Below are 26182 nucleotides of genomic sequence, written 5' to 3'. Positions count from 1 at the left end.
CAAAACGCTGTTGTCACTGTCTGTGGCGCACACAAGCCACGTTTGGAAGTGGCAACGAGCGGCACCAGTCTGCCCTCAGCAGCAGCATCGGCACCCGTAAAACACTTGGCGCTGACGACACGCAAAAAGCAGCAGGCACTGAATCAAATGCTGCTGCAGACACCATGAGCCCTGCCGATTCCCATACTGCACCCTCCTCTGCCGGTACTGCAATTTACATCAGCGGTGGAGCTCTCTGTTACATAAGTACTGGGAACACCCTTATTTGGCGCTGATGATACCCCTGACACATCCAGGTATAGTTTCTCATCCAACCCGGCCACATCAGCGGTCCCAGTATTCAGTGATGATGATGATGTGCCCTCTGAATTTACCGAGACACTCCTCACCCAAGCGTAATCAACAGATACAACAATGGCAACTACCGCAGTGGCTCCCGACACCTATCACTCCCAATTGGCCATACTGGCACTCACAGGCAGCATACAGAATACAGCAGATGCAGCAACCACAATAGCCATCTCCAGCGCCAAAATCTCATGCACCAACAGTATAGTCTCCAGATTGACAGTTCAGATGCAGAAGAGGAGGACATGGACATCACGTGCAAGGAACAGACACCTTGCTCACCTCCATCCACACACATCTCATCATTGTCTCCGATGATACAATCATGCCCTCATCACTGACTTCTGGGAATGATTTGAGATCGTTCCAAGAACTTTTTAAAAGGCTTGCAGACACACTGGAGATTTCCCTGTCATCTGTGCCAGAGACACAACATAAGCTGAGGAACACATTACATGCATCTCCACATGCATGAGGCTTTCATGGATCCTGCCAAAAATATCTGGCAGATACCTGCCACAATATCGCCGACCTGCAAGAGGTCAGATTGAAAATACTATGTAGCCCCTAAAGGAGCGGACTTCCAGTTCTCCCACCTAGTCCCAAATTCCCTCATGGTGGAGGCCATAAATCAAAGATGGAAACAAGCTATGACAGGGACTGGAAGAAGCTGGACACAATGGGGAGAAAAGTATACTCATCTGCAAGTCTCCAGCTCAGAATAGCCAATTACTCGGCACTGCTAGCAAAATACATACACCGCATTTTTGATCAATTAGCATCTTTTATCGAATCCCTCCCAGATAACAAAAGGGATCAGTTCAAGTCAAATGTTAATGAAGGGGCACTAATTTCTAGGATGATCTTACAGGCCGCACTGGATTCTGCAGACACAGTGGCCAGATCCTTAGCCTCTGCCATGGTAATGAGGCCAGCATTGTGGCTTCAGCTCTCAGGATTCCTGAGAGAAGTCCAAGCAACAGTCAAAGACTTGCCATTCAAGGGTACCAAGCTCTTTGCTGAATCCACAAACACCTCCTTACACATCCTAAAATACTCACGGGCCACATTAAAGACTCTTGGCATCCACATACCTGTCATAAAAAGAAAACAGGGCAGGTCATTCACACAGAGGTACAGACCCACATCCTTTAACTAACAACCACAACACTATGTCAATAGACATTGACTGCGCCAAAACAGATGCAGTCAGGCCTCCGAGCAGACAACATACCAACATACCAGCAGCCCAACAAGAATTTTGAAGTCCTGGTTGAGGGTCTGACGACCCCAAAATTTCCACGGCAGCAATTCAAACCCTCTACATTTGGCAGTAGACTAGTTGCATTCTATACAGCCTGGTATACCATCACCACTGATAGGTGGGTGCTGGAAATCATAAAAACTGGTTACTGCATCCCGTTTTTAGTTATCCCCCTTCCCTTGCCCATCCCTCTTCAGGGACCCCTCTCACAAACGTGTTCATACAAGAGGCAGAACACCTTCTAGGGCTCAGTGCCATAAAAGAGGTACCAAAGTTGCATAGAGGCAAAGGTTTCTACTCCTATTACTTCCTCACCACCGAGAAATTGGGAGGATGGAGGCTGATATTAGACCTCCACAAATTCAACCACTTTATATGTTACCAACGATTCAAGATGATAACCCTTGCCATGATTATTCCTGCCTTGGAAAAGGGAGCATGGTTGTCTACCCTTGACCTCCAGGATGCCTATTTTTATATATCAATACATCCGTCACACAGACACTTTTTTCATTTCATAATAAAGGACAGACACTTCCAGTACAGAGTGCAACCATTCAGACTCTCAACAGCCACACGAGTGTTCTCAAAGGTTCTTGCAGTAGTAGCTGCACACTTACATAAAATGGGTATCACAATATTCCTATAACTAGATGACTATCTAATAATGGGCACCACAGAGCAATGCACAGAACAAGCTGTCACAACCATCAGAGCCCTAGTCAACAGCTTTGGACTCCAGATAAACATAGCAAAGTAATCCCAACTAAGACATTAGAATTTATAGGGGCACACTTAGATTACAGAATGGCCATAGCCTCTTTACCAGAGCACAGATTTGCAGCAATCAAGGACCTCATATCAATGGCGCAGACAATGGTCTGACATTGCCTACAAATATTAGGGCACATGGTGGCAGCCACTTTCATGGTGCTACACACCTGCCTACATTGAAGCCTCTCCAGGCATGGCTATGTACAGTATACCAGCCATGCATCTATCATATAAACAAACAGCTTACCATGCCAGCCAAGATAAAGACTTCACTCACATGGTAGACTCTGTATGAGAATGTACGTGTAGCGGTCCCCTTCAAACAAGCCCCACTATCAGTAATGATTACTACAGATTACACAACAGAAATTCCTCCCAAAAGTACTTACCTCATTTCATTGCTATGAACCAATATACTTACCCATCTTCTTCCCAAAACCACATAAGGAACACAAGGAAGTGGCACTCCATACCTTGAACGTCCACAGGGCACTTGCCTTCTATTTACAACACACAAAAGCATTCAGCAAGACTCCACGACTTTTCATCTCATCTACAGCCCCCGCCCAACATAAGAGCTCGCTCCACAAGACCTATGGCAGTTACAACAGCGTTCCTACGAGGTGTTCCAACAGATCTGTAAGTCCGCTACATGGGCATCGATGCACGCATTCATGCAGCATTATGCCATTCAGACATTCGCAGATTTGGAAACAAAATTCAGCTGAACAATACTTTTGGTCACAGAGTCATACCTTCCGAAGCTCCCACCTCCTAACACAACTAGTGCTTCATAATCACCTAAAGGTGGAGCACCCACGGGGACACTCCTCGTAGAAGGGAAGGTTACTTACCAGGTGCAGTAACTGGAGTTCTTCAAGATGGGTATCCTTGAGGATGCTCCACCACCCACCCTTCGTCCCCTCTGTTTTGGACTAATATACATCCAGGTCAGAGAAGGAACTGAGGAGGTGGTTGGCTGTGCATACGGAGTAGCCATCTCAGATCTTGTGTGCTGGCACTCTGCATGCACAACCAACTGTGAGCACTGCTGTCACAAATCTCCGATCAGAGGTGCAGCAGCGCTGATGCAGCTAAAGATGGAGCATCCACAGGGACAGTCATCTTGAATAACTCCAGTTACTGCACCTGGTGAGTAACCTTCCCTTCTTTGCTGTTATTTAGCTCTAATTTACTCCTAAATGTCTTCTAAGAATTCAGTAAGTAGTGGAAGTGCTATTAATGGTGCTAAACAATATTGACCTTATAGGTCAACAAATTCTCTGGTTCAGCACTGGTCATATCCTGAGGGTATCGGACTAGACAGGTTCAACCTTATAGGCGGTTAACAAATTAAAACTATATTTCATGTCCATTAAGATTGTGGCAAGACATGCTTCATCCATCCAAAATCTTAAAAGAATGGAAATAAGTAGTTAAGAGGAAACACTTGTGCATTCCTTTCTACCTTTATAATGTCTAAGATTATACTGCCTATACTAAGTGTTTAATCAAGAATGGTATTCTCCCTGTATTCTTCTTTGAATATTGAGAAGCATGATTCAAAGGTGGGCATGCAATATTTTCCCTCTCTGTGTGTTTCTTTACTGTAATTTAAAATAAAGATGCCTCCACAAGGCAGGAGAAAACAAATTAAAGTATAATGTTTATTTATGAAGTCTAATACTAATAATGGACTACATATAAATTTACAAAAATAAAAAGGGGAAATTAAACTAGGTTTCAAGAAATAACAGCAAAAAGAGAAATTGCTATAACAGAACATATGTATATATAGAATCACTGCACATAAATTATATTGAATTACAAACAGTCTTTTCCATAAGACAAATGGGTTTCTTTTAACCCTGACAATGTGTTCTGAATTGAGGCCATTATCCTGTTGTAAGGTTAGAGCCATGTCCTGACCTTCTTTTCGCACCTTAGAGGGAAAACTTAAATACTATAAATATACAGTTTTTTAGTTCATCTAACAAGTCTAAGACTTCAAGCCAACAACCCAACCAGATTGCCAAAGTAATTTTTCTTTTTCCATTCAGGAAAGCTTCTAGAATTTGCACCTTATGAGTTTCTTTGGCAATTCGCATCCAGATAGTGTAACATTATTTGGTTTATGTGCATTAAACATCTGGGTGAATGTTATGGTGGAGGTTGTCTGTGGAATGTCCTTTAAACTGATCATCTTCTGAACTTTCTCCTCAGTTCGGCCCAAAGAGAGTATAATACACGATCCTTATAGTGTAGAGACTCTCTTCTTTGAAGTTCTTACAAAGCTGGTGGAGATGTCAGCTCTGCCAGTGAAATCAGAGAGGGAAGTCATAAGGTAAGTGGCAGTGTCAGCACGTAGAGTTAGTAGTAATTTAAAATATTCTGATTGTCCCGTCCTGTGCACTATTATCTGTGTTCTACTACCAATGTCAGGATATACTCAATTGGTAACATAGTACAAGCTCATTTCTGCTCCAAGTCTTGGATTTCAAAATAAGATTTGGGTTCCAGGGTGTGCTAACATTGAAGTGCATTATTGAGATTCTAACGATAAAGTAGCTATTTAGATTAGAGTTTATTCTAGGTCCATTAGCCTTGTTGGCTATGCTATAGCATTGCACTGGGAGTTCCTGTTCAGCTGATTATCCAATGTAACTTGTAAGTCTTCTTCATAGTCTCCCATCCTCTAAGTATGGTCTATATTATTTGTTTCTACATTCATAACTTTACATTTGGCTGTATTAAAATGCATATTTTTTACTTGTGTCCAATTCACCAAGTGATCTGTCCTCTTCATTATTTACTCTTCCCCCAATTGTTGTGACATTTTGTTTTTCTTCAAGTGTTTCATGTGCATTCCAATCAGATCGATAATAATATTAAGCAATATAGGACCATTACCTGGATGAAATTCTTCAGAATGACATTCAATTACTATAACCACTGTAATGTACTCTCTACAGTACCCTGCCCCATTCTCTGCACACCTTTCAACTTCTAAAATAATGAAGTAGGGGATTGTGAGAACTCATTCATCCTTTCAAAAGGTTAGAAAAACTAGTATGTGATTGTATAAAAGACTATATCATCATGTGTATGCATAAGGGGTTGCACAGGTATCCTTGATTTTGGTATTTACTACCTTTTGATTTTGATAATCTTTTCAAGGAAGCTGTGATAATTTTTAATGTGGCTTTTTGCATGTAATCGCCCAGGTTTAAAAAAAATCTGAAAAATCAGAAATTTTTCAGTCTACAGCACCAACTGGAACCACGGTGCTGAAGAAGGACAGGTGCAAATACACTAAACCTTTGCTTCGCACACCAAACCCAGAGTCAGCACCATCACCACTGGTGCCGATGCCTCCACCGGCACTGCTCATCTTGGCACCGTGGCAATCTTCACTAGTCTGCCACCACTCTTCAGCTCATGCACAGGAACATACTGCACTGGTGCCAGATATGGAACCGAGACCTAGATCTCCTTATGAACCTTCATTGCAACATTGCTTCCGCTCTCCTCTATCCCTTCGGTACTCTCATCCTCCACCACATTTGCCTGCTCTGTCTCACTACAGTGACTACCAAGATGACCGCAGGGGTGTGTTCACTTCTCAACATTCCTCTCCAGCAAGAGCCCACACATTTTAGGAATGACATGGTCACTATCAATCAGGAAGTTGTGTTATCAGAAGTGCAAGAAAAATAGCACAAACTCTTAAAGTACCTCCAACCTTCCATAAAAGTGAGAATTGTGCTTCCTTTAGATGAGGCTATCATGGAAGAAGTGGATGAGGTGTGGCAACTAATAAGAGGGCTGACAGAAAATATTTTGTCCCCTCAAAGGGCATAGTATTCTTATTTCTGCATCCTCAGCCCAACTCCTTAGCGGTGGATGCTGCAAACCAAAGATCTAAGACCTCTCAATATAAATCCAATAGGACAAAGACCCTAAACATCTGGATCTATTTGGGATAAAAATCTATTCCTCCTTGATGCTTCAACTCTGTATAGCAAATTATACAGCACATTTCTCCAGTCACAATTTTGACAATTATGCAAAACTAACAGAACTGATGCTACATCTTCTAAATACAAAAGACCCATATTAAAATCTATTGTTAAAGAGTAATACACTACATTCCACACAGAACTATAAATGGTGCTCGATTCTGCCAATACTGTGACAAGAGCAACAGCAACATCCATAGTGATGAGGTGCGCCTCATGGCTATAAGCAGCTGGTGTCCCCAAGTACCTCCAAACTAAGATTGAGGATTTATCATTTGATAAGAACAAACTCTGCTGCTAAGACAGATGAAGTCATCCATTCCAAGAAAGACTCATGTACCATTTTATGCACCTTAGGGATGTATACACCACCCTACCGTAGGAGGCGTTACATAACCTACCAGAGACACTACCCCGCTAGTTCGAACTAGCGGGGGTAATGTAGTCATCCGCAATTGCAAATGAAGCCCGGGATTTGAATTTCCCGGGCTTCATTTGCATGAAGCCGGCCGGCGCCATTTTTAAATGCCGGCTAGTTCGAACCCCGTGCCGCGCGGCTACACGCGGCACGGAGTAGCTAGTTCGGATTAGGCTTCTAATCCAAACTAGCTGTACTCCTCGTGGAATGAGGAGTGTAGCTAGTTCGGATTAGAAAGCCTAATCCGAACTAGCTACTCCGTGCTGCGTGTAGCTGCGCGGCACGGGGTTCGAACTAGCCGGCATTTAAAAATGGCGCCGGCCAGCTTCATGCAAATGAAGCCCGGGAAATTCAAATCCCGGGCTTCATTTGCAATTGCGGATGACTACATTACCCCCGCTAGTTCGAACTAGCGGGGTAGTGTAGACATACCCAGAGAGACTTGTCATTTGGCAGACAGTAGCAAAGACCGTTCAACCCGAGTTGTTCCAGGTCAAGGAATCAATACCGGAGAGCTCCTAACCTCTGCTCATCCAACGTACAGGCCCCCTAGCATTAAGTTTGAGGCTTTGGTCAAAGGCCTGCACTACGTCTCCTTTCCACAAGTGCCATCCAACTACACCATAATTTGTGCCTCTTTTACAACCAGTGGACAGCAATTACCACGGGTCCTGGAGATTATCAAGTGTGGATATTGCATTCCCTTGACATCAATTCCTCCAACCTCCCCACCTTCCCGTCCCTGTTCAGGGACTCTTCTCACAAAGCACTGCTCTATCAAGAAGTCTAACACCTCCTACACATAGGAGCTATAAAGAGTATACTCAAGCAATATCAAGGCAGGTGATTTTACTCAAATTATTTCCTGGAAAAAAGAATGGGTGGTTGGAGACCCATTCTCGACCTACGTCAACTAAATAAATACCTCCTCAAACAGCGTTTCAAGATGATCACACTCGTGGCCATTATTCCAGCAAGTCTGGATGAAGGACATTGGTTTGCAGCCCTCAACCTCCAAAATGTGTATTTTCACATAGCTATACATCTAGTGCACAGGCGCTTTCTCCAGTTCACAGTTGCTACAAATCACTCCTAATATAGAGTTCTTCCTTTCGGACTTTCTTCCATCCTGTCATATGGTTCAATTTGTTTTAGAAACTAGAGGAGCCAGTAAATAACTCAGATAAACTTTTTTTAATTTTATTATGCACAGGAGAGTAAAGTAAAGCAATGCAAAGTTACACAGATCAATTTTAATGAATGGGATATGTAGTACAGACAATATAACAATACCTACACCTAGGACAATATACAAGTTACTCAATTTTAAGGATATGGATATACATATACTTATTTCTATTAATCATATGCAATTCCACCGCTAAGACCCTTACAATTGTCAGATGGGAGGTCATGGCCTCTTTTTTTCCCCACACACAGAGGCGTCCACAATGCATCAGTCAGTAGGAATAGGCACAGTTTCTAGTTGCCACAAGTAAGGTAGTAGGGACACCTTACCCAATCCCTCCCACTGATTATCTTTTCTACACTTATATTTATATTAGACTTGGTCGTTCTAGTAATATCTATCAATTGATTACATATTGTATAAGATTCCTATTATGCCCATATTTGGGATACATCCTGCTATTCAGGCTGTACTGTACTTGATTGACAGGTCTATGGTTGTAGCTGTGATTTTTGTTTATCAGAAATATTATGTACCAGTACTGGGTTTCTCCCAATGTTCTTGGCATGGTTTCACTATACCATATTCCCTATGCACAATTGTTTAAAGCAATCCTGACTCTCAAAGCTCCTCCCCTAGGCCTGGCATGCGTGCATATGTGCAGCAGACTTGAGTCAGGCCTGGGTTGGCTTTGCTTGAAATCCGCACTTTGGGCAAGTCAGCCATCATTAGTCCGGTCATCGAGGGCTGTACAATGTCAAGGCGGGGTTGTCCAGGCTCCCCGACACATCCCCAGAGTCTTTTCCAAGACTTTGGCAATTGCTGCACACACCTACGCTGCAAGGGCATTACAATCTTCCCTTACGTAGATGATTGCCTTATTCGAGCTCCCTCTCAACAAGCCACAGGAGACATGCTCCTCTTTACCAAGAGCTTTTATAAGTCCCTTGGCTTCATCATCAAAGTACAGAAATCCACCCTTTGCCCCACCCAAGTCTTTGGAGTTTATAAGGGCTCATCTGGACTCTACAGCAGCACGCGTATATCTCCCAAAGCAACATTTCGAGTCCATATGAAGCTTGATTTTGGTCATAACTTTTAAGCCCCACTGTTCCTATACTGACTTGTCTCCGTCTCATGGGGCACATGGCAGCCACGACATACGTTGTTTGTCACACTCGCCTGCATTTTCATTGCCTTCAGCACTGGCTTGCCTTGGTGTATACTCCCTCCAAACACCAGGTGCACAAATGTGTTTCAGTTCCCCCAGTGTCCTTTCCTCACTACAATGGTGGACCAAACCTCAAAACCTTGGCAGTGTCCCAATCCACCAGACACAGCCATCCAAACAGATCACTACAGATCGCTCCTTGGTTGGGGGGCCCATTTCTAACAGCTCTTTGCTCAGGGCAAATGGTCCACCAACAAGTCTGGACTCCATATCAATCTCCTGGAACTCTGAGCTGGTGCAATGCATGCAAATGCTTCCTTCCAGACATTCAGGGCTCTACAGGGCGCATCCCAACCCACAACATAACTTGGATGTTCTACATCAAACATCAAGGGGACGCTCGTTCTCAATTCCTCTGTGCAGAGGCAGTACGTCTTTGGAACTAGTATATCTGCCACAATGTCACCATCATGACATCTTACTTACATGGAACCAAAAATATTACGGCCTGTGATGGGGTGGATATACCGTACACTAGAAGGAGGGGGGTGAAAGGCTTATGGGTGGAGGAAGCCCTGCCCCTTTCAGCCAACTGGGCATGCTCCCCATATGGGACTGTATAAAAGGCCTGAGTACAGCTCAGGGGGGAAAACTGCAAGCAGGGAGGGAGCTCAGGCTGGAGCTCCTGAGCCAGCCTGGTTGGCGCCGTCATCCTCTGAGCAGCAACCCCAGCAGCAGCCTCTGCAGCTGCCCCTGGAGTCGCAGCCCCAGCCGCAGCCAGAGGAACAGACCAAGCAGCTGTCCCAGCCACCATGCTTTCTGGAGCTGCAGACTCCATTGCAGCTGCTTTCACCATGACCCCAGAGACTACCCCATGACAGGGGGATAGCCACAAGGTCCAGGTACATTGTGGAACATTCCGGGGACTGAACCCCACCAGGGTGGAGGGTTACCCTTCCGGGAGCTCAGCGTGTTTCAGACGGACTTCCCACTGAGTTGGCAGTGCAGTTACCACAGCCAACAGGGTCCTGGGTTGGGACCCGGTGGAATGAGAGGGCCCGGGTCCCTCTATCTTCACCTCAATTGGTGTTCGGCTCTCCAACAGCCAGGTAGAGCACCCCGACTATTCAAGCCTTCAGGCCACTGAACTTTTGGACTAAGCCCAGGGACTGTATTTCCCCTGAGTAGAGGGCACTGAACTGTGAGGTTGGTCTTGCAGGGGTGTCGTGCCCCGTGACAGGGGGTGCACCCCGGGACACGGCCGATACCCTCAGCTGCCATTTCGCAACAGACCATGAGTGAGAGGTTCACATGCAAGTCCTACACAATCTATTCCACTGATAGGGCTGGCCGTTTGTAGATGGTTATGGTGTGCTGTTCTTATTCCATGGAATGCTCACCTCATTTACCCATTTTCTCCTATTCCACTCATTCCCAGTCCTTCTGAAGATGCAGTCAGATGAGGTCCAGGTATTCCTCATAGCACCAGCATGGTCCAGGCAGACATGTCTGTATCAGATGTCTCTCTGACCTCCCTACCCACTTCTGAACCATTCAGATCTCCTATCCCCGAACGAAAGCACTCTCTTTCATCCCCAATCACAAACTCTACACCTGGTGGCGTGGTGGTTCTCTGGTTCTCTGGGGCAGAGCAGATGTGCTCACAACAAGAGTGTGTTACTTCACAGTAGAAGACAAATTACCTGTAACTTACCTTAATAAGTGGAACTGTTTTACCGCCTGGTGTCTGAGTAATGACTTCCAACCATTTACCGCACTTCTTCACTCTATCTTTGACTACATTATGTCCCTGAAACAAGACCCATTAGTTTCATCTCTCAGAGTACACCTGGCTGCCATTGCAGCTTTCTATCCTCCGAGTGGCGGCTTCTCAGTATTTGCGCATCCTATATCCAAGAGATTTTTGAAGGGGCTACACAATCTCAGTCTGCCGCATAGACCTATACCACGCATGTAGGACTTGGAATTAGTTCTCAATGCACTAGCAAGACTGCCCTTTGAGCCCCTGGTCCCAGCCCCTGGAGCAGCCACACCATCGCCAGGCTCCAGCTCCAGCAGTTGCCTGCCATGCGGCCCTATCCTGGGAGGAGCTGAGGAGCTACCATGCAGCCCTGGCCCCACTTTCAGCCCTTTTCCAGGACTTGAACTACAGCCAGGGCAGACCACGTGGCAGCTGCCAGAGCTGGAGCCTGGGCTGTGGTGCGGCTGCTCCTGGGGCTCGAGTTGTGGTACAACTGTGATACCAGCTCAAGGAGCAGCCACATTGTGGCCTTGGCTCCAGCCCCGGCACACAGGTCAACCACCTGCCACACAGCCCACCCCAGGAGCAGCCGAGGAGCCACTCCACAGCCCTGTCTACAGCTCCAGCCCTGGGGAAGGACTGGAACTGGGGCCAGGGCCATCTGGTGGCTGCCTGGCTGTTCGCGGAGTGAGCCACATGGCAGGTAGCTGCTGGAGCTGGAGCTGGGCTGCAGTGCAACTGCTCTAGGGGTTGGGGCTGTGGTGCGCCTGCTCCTGGGGCCAGGGCCCCCTGCATCCCTGTTCCCCGCTCCCATACCGCACTTTTCCCCTCACTGCCCTCTGGCTCTCAGAGCCTCCCACCCCCTTCAGCACCCTGCTGGCTCCGCCGTCCCTGACTCCCCACATGTCACTTCTCCACCCTCAGCACCCCACTCTGCAAACCCTGAGCCCTGGCAGCAGCTTCCCTCTGCTCCAGGTGGGGACTCACAGCCAGCCCTGTGGGGAGTAGCCTAGGGCAGCCTTTGCCTTGCACACAGGCTGCCCTAGGAACAGCACTCCCTGGGGGAGGGCAGGTCTCATCTTCTTCCCATGAGATGAGGGTGCACTGCGTAGGAGCAGAGCTTGGGGTCCCAACAAGGGGGCTGGGCTGCAGTTTCTTGGGGAGCAGCACCACTGGTAGGTGCCATAGTGGCACACATCCAAACAAGCGCACATGACCTCAATATTGGTGCACAGTACAAAACTCACTCCACTCATGGATGGAAAATTTGAGAGGGAACACTGATAGGAACCCAAGTCATTTTGGCACTTCTGAAAAAATTACTCTAGTTCCATTTTGTATTGATAATTTCATCCTCAAGGTATAATAACTGAGCTTTTTATTTTCTTAGTTATTATGAGATAAAGCAAAGAAACTTCTGGAGGAGCTTTCAGCGGAAGAGTCTCACTGACTACCCAAAGACCTCACAGAAGAGAAAATGCAGTGGTCTTACTTATTTTTGCCAAGCTTCTCGGCTAATAGGGCTCCCCACCAGCCAACTGTTGAAATCTCTACACAGCTTGAGTGATACTTCCAGCTGTAAGAACTATTATTTTCTCTCTGTGCTTTTCTCCTTAGCAGACCATATTTTGAAATGGAAAATTAGAAAATTCTTTCTTGGTGCCCATATTGTCATTGGTGCGGCATATGGAAAAGTAGGTTAGACTGAAAATGAGGCTTGCTGATGGAAGGAAAGAGGATGGAAGGTTTAGAAACTGGAGTACTTTCAGTTTGGGTTTGGAAATGATTGACACTTCAGGAGGGTTTGCAGACACGCTGGCTCTCACAAATTTATCATGAGAGGTGCGATTGCTAAGTAAAATTAAGTCTCATCCATGATCTCACAATAGAATTTTCAAATTTCAAGATTTGGACAGCAGAACTCTAGCTGTCAGCCTCTGGAGGTGGGGTTCTGGCTGTCAGCCTGGAATGTGGGAAAGAATACCCCATTGCAGCCCCGCCAGGCTGAGGGAGGGAGAAGTACACTAAGAGGGGCAGAGCTGGGGCTGGAAGGGCTAAACTATGGCTTGAGTGTTTCAGGGGGCTGAAGTGAGTACGGTGGGAGCTAATGGGGGGCTGTATTGGTTATGGGTTTTGAGCAGAAGGAGGGGAGTACTAGGAGAATGAGCTGAAGGCAGTGGGAGTTAATGAGGTAGCCGGGGATGAACTGGTGAGGACTGGAGGCTGAACTGAGGGGAGCTGGGTGGAGAACAAAAATGCATTGGACTGGAGGACAGGATTAATTGCTGGGCAGGAGGCTTTCAATTCTGGGGATCAAAATCATGTTGTCCAGTATATGTAAGAAAGTGGGCAACTTGTCACGTGCTCATTCTTGGGATGAGCAGGAGCGAAGGAGTTCAGAAATCAAGAGACTGACCTAAAAACACAATATAATCTGTTTTATAAAAAAAGTAGGGCTGTCAAGTGATTAAAAATTTTAATCGCAATTAATCATGTGATTATAAAATTTAATCGCGTACAACTCCCCTTTGAAATGCTGTGGCGGCGTTTCAACGGGGCAACGCTGCATGGAGCCTAGGATCAGCTGGAGCACTGCCACAGCGTTTCAAAAGGGCAGCACAAGATGGAGCCCGGGGACAGCTGGAGTCCCCAGCTGACCCTGGGCTCCATGCAGCGCTGCCCCTTTAAGGCAGCGGAGTGGCACTTCAAAGGGGCAGCGCAAGCGGGGCTGTGGATCAGCTGGGGACTCCAGCTGATCCCTGGCTCCATATTGCAAAGCCCCTTTGAAATGCCAGAGTGGCAATTCAAAGGGGCTTTGCAACAGCGGGGCCAGGGGAGTCCCCAGCTGATCCCTGCTGCTGCATTGCAAAGCCTTTTGCAACACGGAGCTGGGGATCAGCTGGGGACTGATCTCCGGCTCTGCTGTTGCAAAGCCTCTTTGAAATGCCGAATGGTACTTCAAAGGGGCTTTGCAACAGGGAGCCAGGGATAAGCTGGGCACTCCAGCTGATCCCCAGTTCCTTTTGTGCTGCCCCTTTGAAGTGCAGGAGCATCACTTCAAAGAAGCAGCGCAGCATTAACGCCTGAGATTGTGTTAATTTTTTTAATGTGTTAATCCTGTCTGGCATTAATCACAGGCATTAACACAGGTCAACTGACAGCCCTTAAAACATTAATGATTTTTGGACCAATGTCATGATTTTGGGGGATCTGACTAATTATGTTTGATCTCTTGAAGTTGACAATACTGGATTTGGCATATGGAAAACTGAGGTCAGTAGAGTGCTTAACAGAAGGTGCCTGGTTGTTGTGACTGTTCCTCCTGTTCCATCACTACTGAGTGGTCTTCCAGCTTTCTCCTCCTCGCTTCTGGGCTCCAGTGCCACTTCCAGAGATTTCCTTTTCCTCCTTTTTTCTCCTTAACATTTTTCTAAAGTTGTTTTCCCTTGATTCATAGTCATTGTATTAGTGTCCAGTTCTCTGATTGCCTCGGTGGCAGGGAGGAGGATGGATGTGCTTTAAATCTAAATCTGTTTTTACCATGTTCTCTTAAGTAGGAACTTATGCCTAGTTGTGTCTCTGCTAGGCTTTTCTTAAGTAAATCAGTGGGTACTTCAGACTCTGAAGTGTGCCAGATTCTGAGGTTCCCAAATTCCACTGCAAAGGTGTAGGGCATAGAAAAAATGTAATAAAGAGAGGATTGGGCGTGATGCTTCTTACTGTGGACATGTGATAAAGAAAAGGTGAAAGGGATGTATTTGTGTTGCTAATAGTGTACCCCCTGCTTATCTGACAAGAAGAACAATGATTTTTTAAATGGAACTGCACTAGAACAAAGGAGCACCAAAACAGCAAAGCATATTAAAGAGAAACTGTTGAGGGATGGGGTGCTCTTATTGGAAGACTAGAAATATGTTTGCAGGCTGTCCCCACCCTTCCAATCCCATTGCCACAATAATATCATAAAAATGTAGGACTGGAAGGCAAATCTCATCCAGTTTCCTGCATGGAGGCAAAACTAGGTATTATCTAGATACTATCTCTGTCTGTTGTTTGTCTAACTTGTTCTTATAAACTTCTGATGACAGGATTCCACAACCTGGGTAATTTGTTTCATGCTTAACTACCCTTTGAATGGTGATTCTCAACCTGTCTATCATTTTGGGGCGCATATATGGTCCACAATGTGTTATGTTGGCTGCATCCAACACTATCTCTGTGGCCTAGGGATGTAAAAAAATGGTTAAAAATGTAACATTTAACTGTTAAAATCCTAGCAGTTATTGTATAAGCTTATAAGCCATTTCCCAGTGTGCACTGGCTCCCAGCTGCTGACTCAACTCCCAGAGAGCCAGTTGTGCTGCACACTCTGCAGTATAAGTTTTATGCTGAAGAGCCCAGTGCGCAGTGGCAGCCTGTTCTCCTGGAGCAGGGCCAGGAGTTGGTATGTAACCATAACAAAAACTGATAACTGATGCTTATTGGTTAACTGTTTAAATGGTTACACTGTTACATCCCTAGTATGGCCCTGTGGATGTCACATGGGCTGCAGTTCTGTGCTGATTGGGTAGAAAGCGGCCTGCAGGCTGCGGATTGAGAATCACTACTTTAGGTGTAAGAAGTTTTCCTTAGTGTTTAACCTAAATTTTGCTTTCTGTGGATGGTTATGATTATAACAATCTCAATGTGCATACATGTGCATTTCAGTCAAACCTTTGTCCCTTGTTAAGTCCTTTCCTATTTTTCCTCTTTGCTAGGGTCTGATAGTCCTTATGCCACACTCCCACACTCGTTGCGAATCTGCCGGGACAGGAGAGCGAGACTGAAATCTGTGAGACACAGACCTATACTGTGGGAAAAGAGCAGTAAGGAATTCAACCCTAATTCTAAGGACAGACAGGTGAGAATAGGGGCCTTCTCTTATGGAAAAATACCGTAAAACTTGACAGTTTTCTTAGTGGCAAAACTAGGCTGGTTAAAGCACTGAAGAATATACTGTCTGTAGGATACAATCCATCAACTTCAAGGAGTGCAGGATTGGGCATTTAATAGGTCTCCATCTTTAATGTCTGTTTCTTTGATCATGGCTAAGATCTGAGTTAGCGTGTAAGCCCCTTCCCCCATACAAAAAAAAGTTAAAATCTTCTGTGTTGTGCCATGAATTTCATGTATCATGGGAAGCTGATGAGTTGAGTTTCATTTAAGTGTAACCCTTCTGCCAGGTAATGTCAGAAGCAGCCAGGGCAGGGTTCAATATCGAGGGGTTCCTCTCCATCCATCCAACACAGAACTGGCTCAGGCCCCCACCTAGGAACCTGGGAAATTCACACAACACCCCTGGGCGCTTCTGAGAGGCAATGCTTCCCCTATCACAAGCACAGTTCCTGAGTGTAGAAAAGAAACCTTTAATAAAAGGGAGGGAAGTAACATGACATTAGTTTGGGAAAACACCACAGAGTTCATAACTAAAACCATGAGTAAACATCCCAGCTCAAGTAGGTTGGACAATGTCCTTTTCCTCTCAGGTTCTTAAGTCCAGCAATGTAAATGTCCCCGTGACATGCCCAACCCTTCTTAGCACCCCACTCACAGTTGCTGCCCTTGGTCAGGGCAGACCCAGAATTCAGAGGGGTATCTGCAGAGTTCACTTCCCACCCTGAGTGGGGGAGAGATAGGAGGCATCTTATTCACTCTGCTGGTCACTCACCATCCACCTGCTCACTGCTGTTTGGCTCCGCTCTGCTGGCCATTCGTCACCCCTCGCTGCCTCTGCTCTCCCACCCTGCTGGCTACTCATTGTGCTGCTTGTTGCATCTTCTGCTGGCTTCTGGTAGATTTGGCTCTGGGCCAAACCTAGTGATTTCAGCACTCAGTGATTTCAGCTCTTAGCCCAAAGCACAGCCCAGCCACAAGAGATTTCGGCATCCACTGGAATAAATTTAAAAGAAACTCCTTGTAGAGCCTTTCTTTAGCTCTGTCATTGACAGGGTGGGGCGGGGAGAGAAACAGGTTGAACCAGTTTTACAGCTCCTGCCTGGAGGGCATGTAATCTGCTGACTCAGAGTTCTCCCTCCCCAGCTTCATCTCATATGGCCTTGGAAGAGGAACTTCTGTCCATCTATATGTATTTACACTGACAGGGTCTCTCCTTTTTACTGAGTTAAACACAGTCTGACTTTTCTTCAGTCCCACAGTAACTGCAAGCGTTGGTGATCATATCTCACAATTTCTGCATTTAGTGTTAACGCAATTTGTGACCATACAACAGCCAAATTGGGCAAAACACCATTGTAACAGTTCAGTATCTAGCAGAACTAAGCACATTTAGTGAACTGTATTTACACACACATGCCCAGAATCTTATTCTTTAAACATTGTGTGCCAGGTTAAGCACAGACTTTCTTCTTTTGCAATCCCCCAATAATCACAGACATTGCAATTAGTATTAACACAACTTATAACCAACACCAGCCAAGTTGATTACAATGAACAAAACACCATTGTAACAGCTGAATATCTAATACATCTAAGTGAAGTAGGGAGAAACTGTATTTATATAAACACACTTGGGATTTCTTTCCCTTTCCAGTTGACTAATGAAAGCATTGATTCAGATCCTGGTTATATAAGTATTTGGTTCTACAGAATCTATTTTAAATTAGTGACTATGGGGTAATTTCAGAGTATTACAGTAAAATAAAGTTAATCCCAATTATAAAGAGGGAAATATATATTTTTGGGTTCTAATCCCACTATCCTGCAAAGACTGGAGTTCAATTAATATGCTCACTGATAATGTTCTGAATATTAGAGGCAGTGGGAAAAGAGGGGAAATATGTGGATTCTTTCTCAGAGTGGTTTCTCTGTGGGTGCTCCACAGTAAGTGTCTGCATGCTCCTGCTCTCCTAGTAGAATATTTATGGTAGCAGTGCCCGGTTAGCTCACACATGTGCAGTGCCCATATTGTGCTGCTTCAGGTGATTAACTGGCACTGAGCTAACATCACCAGCCCAGTTCCTTCTCTTTGGCCGTTGGGTCGAGTCAGAGCCTTCAGTGCACACACAACTAAAAATAATCCTTTTCCCTTTCCTTTAGGTGTAGTTAGTTCTTCTTAGTCATAATACAATAGACTTTTCTACTTTATCCCCATCCCTTCAAATATTTTTTTTCCCTCATAGGAGCATAAATTACCATTCACCCTGATCATAGCGGCACTATATATAAGCCTATTGAATTAATAATATAGCTGAAATATTGTATGAATGAAAAATAGTAGAAGTCGTTTTTTATTTAACTTGAATGCTGGTGCTTGAGGAAAGGCAGATTTAATTAGAAGAGATTGAGGAGTTAGATGGAGATGCTGAGCAGGACTTCTGTGCATCACCCGGTGGTCCCTTATCCCCCGTAGACTCCATACTGGCTCCTGCAGCGAGCCTCATCTTCTGGCCACCCCGCTCCCTGTCTGCAAGCCGCACCCAGTACCTACTCACCAGGAAGTGGTGAGTGGCCTGAGCATGGGCAGAAGAACTCTAGAAGAGCAGGGGGCAGCTGTGCAGTCAGCAGCTGGAGAGAAATGACAGATAAAACAGGATAGATCCAGAATAGGGATGTTACATATCAATTAATTGAATAGTCGAGTAACCTCATGAATTCTTATCTGTTACTTGACTATTCTGTAGTCCCCAGGGGGGAGGCTGGCAGCTAGTGAGCCCTGGCCCTACTCCCAAGGAGCCCCCTGCCACTCTACACTGTTGCCTCTGTATCAGAGGCAGCAGCACAGGGCGCCAGGCAGGAACTGGTCCATGAGGGGAGCCAGTTTATAAACCAGCTCCCCTCACGGACTGGCTGCCTGTTGCCCCATGCATGAGGGTCTAAGCTCCTGGACCCAGCGCAAGCTGGAACTGAGCTGGGTTGCCTGCCCGCCTGGCTCCTAATACACTTTATATGCAAAGGCACAGTGGAGGTAGGTCCTGGATCCTGCACAAGCTAGGACTGAGCCAGGTTGCTGGCCAGTCTGCTAAAAATTTACTGGTGGTAAGGAATGCGTGTAGTCTACAGCATTAATCTATAAACTTTTGCTTATCGGTTAATCAATTACACTATTACATCCCTAATCCAGATTGATATTAATAAATTCCACATGGACATGACAAACATGGCACTCTTACTTTCTCCACACGTTGGTCTGTTTCCATGTACACTTCCGCTTCTGCCTTAGCTCCTATTGTGTCGTCCATTTGGATCCTCAAAAACTTCATCTCAAAGCCTGGTTATTGAATGGCTCTTGGGACCTGAAATGTCATGTTCCACGGGAGTACATATATTATTATTAAGCAACCGCAGAGCAACTGTCAATGAACATATGGTTATAAGTGGAAACGATTTGAATCAAGGTGTCAGTGCAAACAAGTTCTTTCTCCTCTTACATATTAAGAGAACACATAGTTTACCAACAGTTTCTATAGAAATAATAATAAACCCTCTGAATTAGCAAAATGCCTGTCCAAGTGGTTTAGGTTTAGCCTAGACAATCCCAAATGTCAAAACAGAGAGGATAGATGATGCTGACAACAAAGAGGTAGAGGAGTCAAGCAGAGAAGGAGCTTGAGGCTTTATTTTTGTGGACATCATCCTCACAGGTGTCATGCACAATGGGCTGGCAAAGTTCCCATCCCTATACAAACTCTGAATGAGAAATAACTAAAGATCCACAACAATTAAACAATATATACCCTTCCATCCTTGCTTCATCTCATCACCTTCCCTTTGTTTTAGTGTCCCATTTATCTTGATGACAAAGAAGGCTAATGCACATCAGTATGGGTACGTCTGCACTTGCCCCCTAGTTCAAACTAGGGAGGTAAATGAAGGCGACCAAAGTTGCTAATGAAGCGCGGGATTTAAATATCCCACGCTTGATTAGCATAGTCGCGGCCAGTCGCCATTTTGGAAATTGACTAGCCCGATTTAACTTGCCGCATATAGATGCGGTACTCCGAGAAAAACCCCTTAACTTGAAATTAACTCATATGAGGAGTACCAGTTAATTCGAGTTAAGGGGTTTTTCTCAGCGTACCGCATCTATACGCAGCAAGTTAAATTGGGCTAGTCAATTTCCAACATGGCGACCGGCCACGACTATGCTAATCAAGCGCAGGATATTTAAATCCTGCGCTTCATTAGCAACTTCGGTCGCCTTCATTTTCCTCCCTAGTTCGAACTAGGGGTCAAGTGTAGATGTACCCTATGAGATTAGGATCCAAGTAACAGAGTTTATCTATTCTCACCTTGAGAATAGTTAGGCCCTATAACTCTAAACAAAAGGGAGACATTTGAAAGCCTCTTTTGTGAGACTGACCTTTTCTTTTCTTTTCTTTTCTTTTCTTTTCTTTTCTTTTCTTTTCTTTTCTTTTCTTTTCTTTCAGAGAGCTGGAACATCACGTCACTGAGCAGAACTGCATGTACAGTCTCACCCACTTCTGAATGTATTAATTCTTTCTCCATTTTTGATAATGAATACTCTTAAACACTAGCCAGAAACTCTTCAAGCGCAATATTATGCAACAAGAAAGACATATGTAACAAATTTAATTCTGACTCACTCACTAATTTATGATTCCGTATATTTTTAGAACACTTACATCTGCAGTTCGGCACTAAAGGGGTAGGGTGTGTGAATCTCTGGACTGGGAGGGGTGTAGCTGAGCTCTGGGGTGGGAGGAGTACAAGTGGCTGGATCTTGAGGGTACTTTGCAGCTGGGCCTGGGGGGAGTGGTATGAGAGGAATCACCCCATAGCTAAGGTCGGGAGACTAGTGGGTGTGAGTATCTGCATTGGGGGGAGCACATCTGGGCTGGGAGAGGGGGTGAACGGCTTGCCGGGCGGGGCACCCTGCAACTAGGCTTAGGGTTGTCATATGGGTTTCTTTATCTCTCTACTACTGGGGAGGGGGGTTGTTTGTATTGTTACAGACATAGTTACTGACAGGTATATTGAAATAAATTACCAAAATAATTGAAACTAGCATGATTATATAGTGTTATTTTGACAAAATATTCAGAATTCTAAAATATGTGCAAAATGTTTACTTTTTTGGCATAGAATTCTCCCAGGAGTAATCACACTGGTAATACTTGATCAGGGATATCTTAGTACTAATATATTACAAAATAATATGAAAAATTACCATCCTATTTCCCATATTACCAACATTCCTCATTTTTCAGTAGACCACATTTAAATAAGTGTCCAGGAGTCCAATATGAAAATGAAATATTTGCTATCTGAGATTTCATCATTAACTAGGACTACAAAAATCTTTTCAAGATGAATTGAAATTATCTTGGTTTATTCAAGAGATTGATACTTCAGGAGTATAGAATCTTGGAGACCTAATTTAGAGATCATTGGTATGATGATATGACAGAAATTACTTTCAGAGAGCACAATATTTAGAAGATGAATGATAACACTGATGAATATAATATATGAGAGAAATTGGTTTCATCAGAAGGAAAACATAGATGTATAAGCAGCCAAAAGATTTCTAAGCAGAATATGTATGGAACAGGTTAGCATTTAGTTTTTGTAAATCTTTGCTTTTTATTTGCCTGTAGCTTTTGAATTTTTGATATAAAATTATACATCTTTTTAAATCCTATGAAGACATAAATGTAATAAATATTTATATTTGTATTATTGCATTGAATATTTCTCCAAAATCATTACACAAATGGTATTAATGACACCTTTGCTGGTAGTCTCAGAAGGGAGGCTAAGGACTGAATGGGGTTGGGAGGCTTAATTACCCTTTTACTCCAGGGGTGGTGGTCTCAAGACTCAGGCCACATCTCCATTTACTGGAGGATCGATGCTCTGGTGATCGATCTCCCAGGGTTCAATTTAATGGGTCTTGTAAAGACTCACTAAATCAAACACTGAGGGCGCACCCCTCAGCACCAGTATTCCTCTCTGTCACAAGGAGTAAGGGAAGTTGACAGAAGCGTTTCTCCCATTGACCTCCTGCTATGGAGATGGCACCAAGCTCAGCTCAAGGTACATTGATCCAGCTATATTATTTTTATAGTTGTGTACCATTTGCTGACCTTCTCCCCACACAATGTATAGAAGACCTGGTTGAGACCCAAGAGGAGGACACTCTCCCCCCTTCTCACCTGTCTTTCTCCTCGCACGCCAAGTCAATAATGCCCCCACCACCAGCAGCTGGGGATGACTTCAAGTCCTTCCATGACTTATTCAAAAGTGTTGCTGATTTGCTGGACATCTCCCTAGTAGAAGTTCCTGAAGTCCAGCATAAACTTACAGATATTCTTCATGCCTCTGACTTATCCATGATAGCCTTCCCCATAAATGAGGCCTTCCTGGATCCAGCTACGATCATCTGGCAGAGTCCATCCTCCATATTTCCAGCATCCAAAAGAGCTGATAAGAAATATTATGTTCCAGCCAAAGAGGCAGAGTTCCTGTTTACTCATCCAGCCCCTAACTCCTTTGTGGTCAAAGCAGTTCACACCGGGGGCAAACAGACCCACATCAAGTTGACGCACTATGACAAGGACTGGAAAAGGGTGGATATATTGAGATGCAAAACCTACTCATCTACATCCTTGCAATTTAGGACTGCTAATTATTCGTTTTTGGGGGGGACTCCCTGCTGTGTAAGGCCTATTGCCTGATAAGAGAAGTGCTGGCCAGCACCCGGTGACTAAGGGGTTAAACTCAGGTAGCTAGAAAGGGTGTTGTTGGCAGGGGGCTAGAAGAACCAATGAGGATAAGTGCTGAAATTTGAATAGGGTATAGCCACCTGGTCTGTTCTTCCTTTGTATTTTCTAAGTCAGGGCTGTAGAGAGCAGAGGCAGGAACCAGAATTATCATGCCTATAAGAAATATTGGACAAGGGAGTAACTGGACCTTGAAGTGTGAATCAGCGCGGATCGTGAGTAAAGGGAAATGTGTAGTTAGTCGCAATTAGGGTAATTTTCTTTATTTTGGGGGTTTGGTTTGAACTTCTCTACGTGAATCCATGCGTCCCTCCTCCATTCACTATCTAAGGGTGCATCTACACAGCACCTTAAACTCGAAATAAGATACACAACGTGTGTGTATACACAGCACCAAATTTCAAATTGCAAAATAAAACTCTATTTTGAGCTATCTCTTATCCCTCGTGCAACAAGGTTTACTGGGATAGTGAAATAGCGCACCCATTATTTAGAAAAATATTTTGAAATAACAGGTGACTTGTGTAGACACTGGGTAGCTATTTTGGGATACCTCCGATATCCCAAAATAGCCATGCAGTGTAGACATACCCCAAGAGTTGTTCCTAGAGATGTTCTCTGTGTTTGAATTTGTTTTACTTAGTTGCTTGTAACACCTAGCAATCAGCTGTGCTTTATCAAGTATATCTTTTGTTTTGTTGATAAAATTCACTTCTTTAAGGTGATGATTTGACTCTTGTGACCTGGAAATTAACAGGAAGATGGGTGGGTGTGTATGTACATGCGCCTCAGACTGAGAGGTCAGCTACCAGAAACTGCAGTTTGTTTTCTCTTTGTTTTTCAAGCTCTCTTGTGGTAAAGGAGCTTGGGGATACCACTTTGGAAGAAGTCCAAGTGCTTTTTTCCTGTGTTCAAGAGGAAAGGGGTTTTCTTTTGTTTCACTTGGTGGTGGCAGCTACTCTCCCCCCCCTTCCTCCCCTCCCCCCCCCCCCAACAAAGTCAGTAAATCTGTGATTCTAGGGAGTTTTTGTAAGCAGAACCTATAGAGACAAGGCATTTAAGGTCTTTGCAGGTCCCCATCGTCTGCACTTGGTGTGCCAGAGTGGGGAACAGCCCTCATAGTGAGTAACCTTTTTTTTTGGGGGGGGGGAGAACTCCTGCTGTGTAAGGCCAATTGCATTAACAAACTTGTAGCATAATAAAAAAGAATTTTCTTAGGTAACCACAGTGGCCTCAATTCTTGGGGTCACCCAAGCTGTGGGAAGCTCAGGACTCAAGGGAAAAATGAAGGTTCTTTTTCAACTCAGTTATGAGACTGGGCGGGAGCTGATTTTACCTTTTGTGTAATTCACACCTGACTGTCCACAGGCCCAAAGAGGCACTGAAGTGAGCAGGAAGACTTCGGAGCAGTACAATCATGCTCATTTTCCCCAGCCATACATACTACATTAGTGGCTGTGGAGGATATTAGAGTGATTTGGCTGGCTTGTTGCCACCCAGGGATTCCTGTTATATTGGGGAAATTTCTTTGTAGCCCAGGGATGAAAGTAATTTACATTTCTTACAAGCATTGTCCTATCACAACCTGCTCCCCCTTGGGGAGGGCGAGGGGGGACTCAGGGCAGGGATTGGGGTGGGGTTGCAATATGACAGACAATACAATACCTGTACAAAATGTAAGTATGGGGTGCACAGGGCAGAGGATTGAAGTGGGGGGCAGGAATCAGGGCATGGGGGAGCTCAGGAGGTGTGTGTGAGTGGCTAAGGGCAGGGAGTTGGAGGCTTGTGGGATGGAGTGCAGAAATCAGTGCAGGGGGTTGGGGTGTATGTAGGGTGGAATATGAGATGGGTGGCTCAGGGATGGGGCAGTCCCCGTTGATGACCATGTCCTGCTCTCAGTCAAATGGGAGGTGTGGGGGCAGTGCTGTTATGCACGGGAAGGGAGCTAGGTGTGAATGGGATGCTACAGCATCTCCACAACCCTGGCTCAGCGCCTGAGGTCCTGGCAGCTCTCTACAAACCACCGGCCCGCATGCCCCGTGCTCTCCAGCCAGCCCTGCCCCCCCCGAGACTCTCCAGCTGGCCCTGGGGGCCGGGGTCCCAGCGTGTGCAGTGCCCCTAAATAGCAGAGTCTCATAGGCAGCAGCTTTCTACATACCACCGGTCCTGCGTGCCCCGGGCTTTCCTGTTGGCCCCACTCACTGAAGTCCAGGCTGCCGGCTACGCGCATCTGGGTCTCTCCTGCCAGCCCCGTGCGTCTGGGTCCTGGCTGCCTGCCCCGTGTACTAGGAGCTTTCCTGCCAGCCCTTTGTGCCAGGGTCCTGGCTGCCTGCTGCGGGGAGTGGGTGTGGGGTGTCAGGATTAAGGCCTCGCCGCCAGTCGGCCACTTTGGGTCAAACCGGTTTACTTTCACCTCTGGTGTACCCCGTTAATTACTTTTATGTCAAATCTGTTGAGATAATTATATTGGGGATTTTAAACAACAACACGATACAATATAACTGTTCAGTTCTACAGATGAGTGTACTGCTCATTTGGATCCTCGGGCCTCTTTGAAAAGGTCTGTTATCCAGTTAGATCATTTGTAAACAGATGCTGAGACATTGACACAAGCAAAACTTGGATTAAAAAGATGAAAAGCGATTTTTTATTTGCTTGTAAAGAGCTCAGAAACTGTCCTAAAATAAATCTGATTGGAGTCTACTGTGCCAAGGAAACGGTGTTTTAGTCCCCCTACCTTTCAGATAACATTTGAGCGACGTAGTTTTACCCTTAGTTGCAAAGCAGAATGTTTCATTCTGAATTAGCTTGTGCTTGAAAGTCAGGAGCTTGTGGTGGCAGATCAGATCGTAATATAATTTCCACTGAGTCAAGAAACAAGGAGTTAGAAAAGAGTGAGTTGCAGATAGTTGAACCCATTTGCAACATGGGGAATTAGCTCAAATGGTAGAGCGCTCGCTTAGCATGCGAGAGGTAGCGGGATCGATGCCCGCATTCTCCAGTAGTTTTTTTACTTAAAACTGGAGACAATTTCTTTCAATTGTCAAGAATATGCATATCGTCAGTTACTTTTTGAGCTACTTTCTAATTTTAGAAAGTGATTGAGGGAGTTTTGTGGGGAGGCTAGTTTTATAATGTTCTGTTTTCTTGAAGATTATCACATCTGCATGCACAAAAGAGAAGGTAATTCTTGACAATTGAGTTCCCACTTGTTTCTTGTGATTTTTGTCTCTGATATTTCACCCCTCTAAACATTTACTATTATTTTATTTTTAAAATCTAGACACATCCTGCTTGTAACATTTTTGTAAGGGAAATAAATGTACATATTAAATTAATCTACCACATGTTAAGAAAGGAATGTGCATAATATAACTGAATATTTTTTTTACTATTTATTGAAAATGAACATAATTTTGACAGCACGAATTATTTTCTTTCATAAGTATTTTCGTTCATAAGTATTGAAAGAATTTGTGCAATACAAAGATAAGGC

The 26182-nt window shown here is 44.9% G+C and overlaps 1 protein-coding gene, 1 long non-coding RNA gene and 1 other non-coding gene across 5 annotated transcripts in view; 2 read left to right on the top strand and 1 right to left on the bottom strand.

Moving 5' to 3' along the window:
- Window positions 1–21602, top strand: part of LOC106732544 (uncharacterized) — a 53075-nt gene extending 31473 nt beyond the window's left edge. Inside the window, exons 8-11 of one of the 3 annotated variants that reach the window (XM_075920726.1) lie at window positions 4610–4730; window positions 12336–12523; window positions 15703–15845; window positions 20371–21602. In XM_075920726.1, the coding sequence (XP_075776841.1) occupies window positions 4610–4730; window positions 12336–12523; window positions 15703–15845; window positions 20371–20394 (476 nt within the window). In that variant the 3' untranslated portion in view covers window positions 20395–21602. Of the gene's footprint in view, window positions 1–4609; window positions 4731–12335; window positions 12524–15702; window positions 15846–20370 lie in introns of those variants that run through there. The other 2 variants (XM_025188451.2, XM_075920728.1) reach the window with 2 other exon arrangements.
- Window positions 16335–25049, bottom strand: LOC112547034 (uncharacterized). Its single transcript, XR_003090777.2, has 3 exons — window positions 24845–25049; window positions 19114–19236; window positions 16335–18508 (listed from the first exon to the last, which is right to left on the bottom strand). It is a non-coding gene; the product is annotated as an uncharacterized LOC112547034 (long non-coding RNA).
- Window positions 25050–25614: 565 nt separating this feature from the next.
- Window positions 25615–25687, top strand: TRNAA-AGC (transfer RNA alanine (anticodon AGC)). Its single transcript has one exon. It is a non-coding gene; the product is annotated as a tRNA-Ala (tRNA).
- Window positions 25688–26182: the final 495 nt, after the last annotated feature.

Source organism: Pelodiscus sinensis, chromosome 2 (assembly GCF_049634645.1).
Source record: "Pelodiscus sinensis isolate JC-2024 chromosome 2, ASM4963464v1, whole genome shotgun sequence".
In the NCBI taxonomy this organism is placed as follows: domain Eukaryota; kingdom Metazoa; phylum Chordata; order Testudines; family Trionychidae; genus Pelodiscus; species Pelodiscus sinensis.
The sequence above is the reverse complement of the archived record's forward strand: the minus strand, read 5'-3'. Positions and strand labels throughout refer to the sequence as shown.